This window comes from Nestor notabilis, unplaced genomic scaffold (genome assembly GCF_000696875.1).
Source record: "Nestor notabilis isolate BGI_N333 unplaced genomic scaffold, ASM69687v1 scaffold7257, whole genome shotgun sequence".
Lineage (NCBI taxonomy): Eukaryota > Metazoa > Chordata > Aves > Psittaciformes > Psittacidae > Nestor > Nestor notabilis.
Window position 1 is genome coordinate 1 of NW_009935986.1, and position 2947 is coordinate 2947.

The 2947-nt window shown below is 44.1% G+C and overlaps 1 protein-coding gene across 1 annotated transcript in view; it reads right to left on the bottom strand.

Moving 5' to 3' along the window:
* Positions 1-8: 8 nt before the first annotated feature.
* Positions 9-2947, bottom strand: part of LOC104408478 (protein-glutamine gamma-glutamyltransferase K-like) — a gene marked incomplete at its 3' end in the record, with an annotated part of 4138 nt that continues 1199 nt past the window's right edge. The window contains exons 2-4 of the mRNA XM_010018102.1: positions 2500-2602; positions 1604-1693; positions 9-155 (exon numbers count right to left, since the gene is read on the bottom strand). Coding sequence (XP_010016404.1) covers positions 9-155; positions 1604-1693; positions 2500-2602 — 340 coding nt within the window. The remainder of the gene's footprint in view (positions 156-1603; positions 1694-2499; positions 2603-2947) is intronic.

Here is a 2947-nt window from a genome sequence, read left to right on the forward strand (position 1 = left end):
CCCTCGGGGTGCTTGTACTGGTGGGTGATGTCGATGCGGGCGGTGGAGCCGGGCCCCAGGGTGCTGATGCGGCGCCCGATGGCGCCTTCCTCCACGTGCACCACCGAGAAGGTGCCGTTGGGCTGGCGCTGCCAGTACACCTTGTCGCTGTTCACCTGCGCCCCCACAGCCCCGGGTGGCCCCTCGTTACGCTCAATTAGCCCTTTATTAGCCTCAATTAGCCACTTATTAGCGTCTATTACACCCATTAGAATCATTTAGCCCTTTATTAGCCTCGACTAGCCACTTATTAGCGTCTATTAGCCACGTATTAGTGTCTATTAGCCACTTATTAGGTCAATTAGGACCTTATTGACGTCAATTAACCATTTATTAGCGTCAATAAGCCATTTATTAGCTCAATTAGAGCCTTATTAGCCTCGATTAGGCCCCTTATTAGCCTCAATTTGCCATTTATTAGCACAATTAGCTACTTATAAGCCTCAATTTGCCATTTATTAGCACAATTAGCCCCTTATTAGCCTCAGTTAGCCATTTATTAGCGTCAATAAGGCATTTATTAGCTCAATTAGACCCTTATTAGCGTCAATTAGCCATTTATTAGCGTCAAATAGTCCGTTATTAGGTCAATTAGGACCTTATTAGCGTCAATTAGCCCTTTATTAGGTCAGTTAGACACTTATTAGCGTCTATTAGCCACTTATTAGCGTCAATTAGTCATTTATTAGCGCCAATTTACCATTTTTTAGACGCACTTAGCCCATTATTGGACTCAATTAGCCGTTTATTAGCTCAGTTAGCCCCTTATTAGCGTCACTTAGCCGTTGATTAGCGTCAATTAGCCTTTTCTTATGTCAATTAGCACTATATTAGGTCAATTACCCCATTATTAGCCTCAATTAGCCCTTTATTAGCTCAATTGGCCATTTATTACCTCAATTAGCACATTGTTAGCCTCAATTAGCCCCTTATTAGCCTCTATTAGGCCCTATTAGCCTCAATTAGACGTTTACTAGGTCAATTAGCCATTTATTAGCCCTTTATTAGCCTCAATTCGGCCTTTGTTAGGGCAATTAGCCTTTTATTAGTGCCATTTAGCCCTTTATTAGGGCAATTAGCCCTTTATTAGCGTCAAATAGCCTCAATTTGCCATTTTTTAGCCACTGTTAGCCGTTCATTAGCCTCAGTTAGACCCTTATTAGCCTCAATTAGCTCTTTATTCGGGGATTTAGCCCTTTATTAGACTCAATTAGCCCTTTATTAGCCTCAATTAGCCAATTATTAGCGTCAATTAGTCATTTATTAGTCCCTATTAGCCATTTATTAGCCCAATTAGCCCCTTATTAGCCTCAATTACTCCCTTACTAGCCTCATTTAGCCCTTTATTAGCGTTAATTATCCCCTCCTTACCCTTAATTAACCCCCATTAGCCTTAATTAGCCCCTCAATGGCGCTACTCAACCCTTACTCGCCTTAATTAGCCCCTAATTAGCCTCGATTAGATCCCAATTAGCGCAAATCAAACCCTGGTCAGCGTTACCGGGACCCCCCTTGGCCTTAATTAGGCCCTAATTAGCGCTAATTAGCCCTAATTAGCCCCTACCTCAGCGAACACGAAGGGGGTGTCGTACTTGAGGAAGACCTCCCCGTTCTTCACCGCCTCCACCGAGCAGGGCCCGCAGCAGAACAGCCCTGTATGGACCAGTATGGACCAGTATGGACCAGTATGGAGCAGTATGGACCGGTATGGACCAGTATGGACCGGTATGGACCAGTATGGACCGGTATGGAGCAGTATAGACAAGTATAGACCAGTATAGGCAAGTATAGACCAGCGTAGACCAGTATAGACCAATATAGACCTGTATAGACAAGTATAGACAAGTATAGACCAGTATAACCAGTATAGACCAGTATAGACCAATATAGACCAGTATAAGCAGTATAGACCACTATAGACCTATATAACCAGTATAGACCAGTATAGACCAGTATAGGCAAGTATAGACCAGCGTAGACCAGTATAGACCAATATAGACCTGTATAGACAAGTATAGACAAGTATAGACCAGTATAACCAGAGTATAGACCAGTATAGGCAAGTATAGACCAGCGTAGACCAGTATAGACCAATATAGACCTGTATAGACAAGTATAGACAAGTATAGACCAGTATAACCAGTATAGACCAGTATAGACCAATATAGACCAGTATAGACCAATATAGACCAGTATAGACCAATATAGACCAGTATAGACCAATATAGACCAGTATAGACCAATATAGACCAGTATAGACCAATATAGACCAGTATAGACCAATATAGACCAGTACTATAGCCCAGTATAGACCAGTATAACCAGTATAGACCGGTATAGACCAATATAGACCAATACAGACAAGTATAGACCAGTATAACCAGTATAACCAGTATAGACCAGTATAGACCAATATAGACCAGTATAACCAGTATAGACCAGTATAAGCAGTATAGATCCGCTGCTGGTCTCCTGGGGGGTGGCGTCCACAACCTGCCACCCATCGTGGCCAGAGGGGAGGTCGGGCCTCTTCATCCAGCAGTCGTTCCACACGTGGAAGTTCCTGTATGGACCAGTAGGGACCAGTATGGACCAGTATGGACCAATATGGACCAGTACCACATGGAGACAGTGTTAATGGGCTCTATGGGCTTCCTGACCCCTAAAAACCCCATAAACCCCCCCAAACCACCCCAAACCCCCCCTAAAACCCCAAACCAGTATAGACCAGTATGGACCAGTATGGACCAATATGGACCAGTACCACATGGAGACGGTGTTAATGGGCTCCATGGGCTTCCTACCACCTAAAAACCCCATAAACCCCCCCAAAACACCCCAAAACCCCAAACCAGTATAGACCAGTATGGACCAGTCTGGACCAGTATGGACCAGTACCACACGGAGA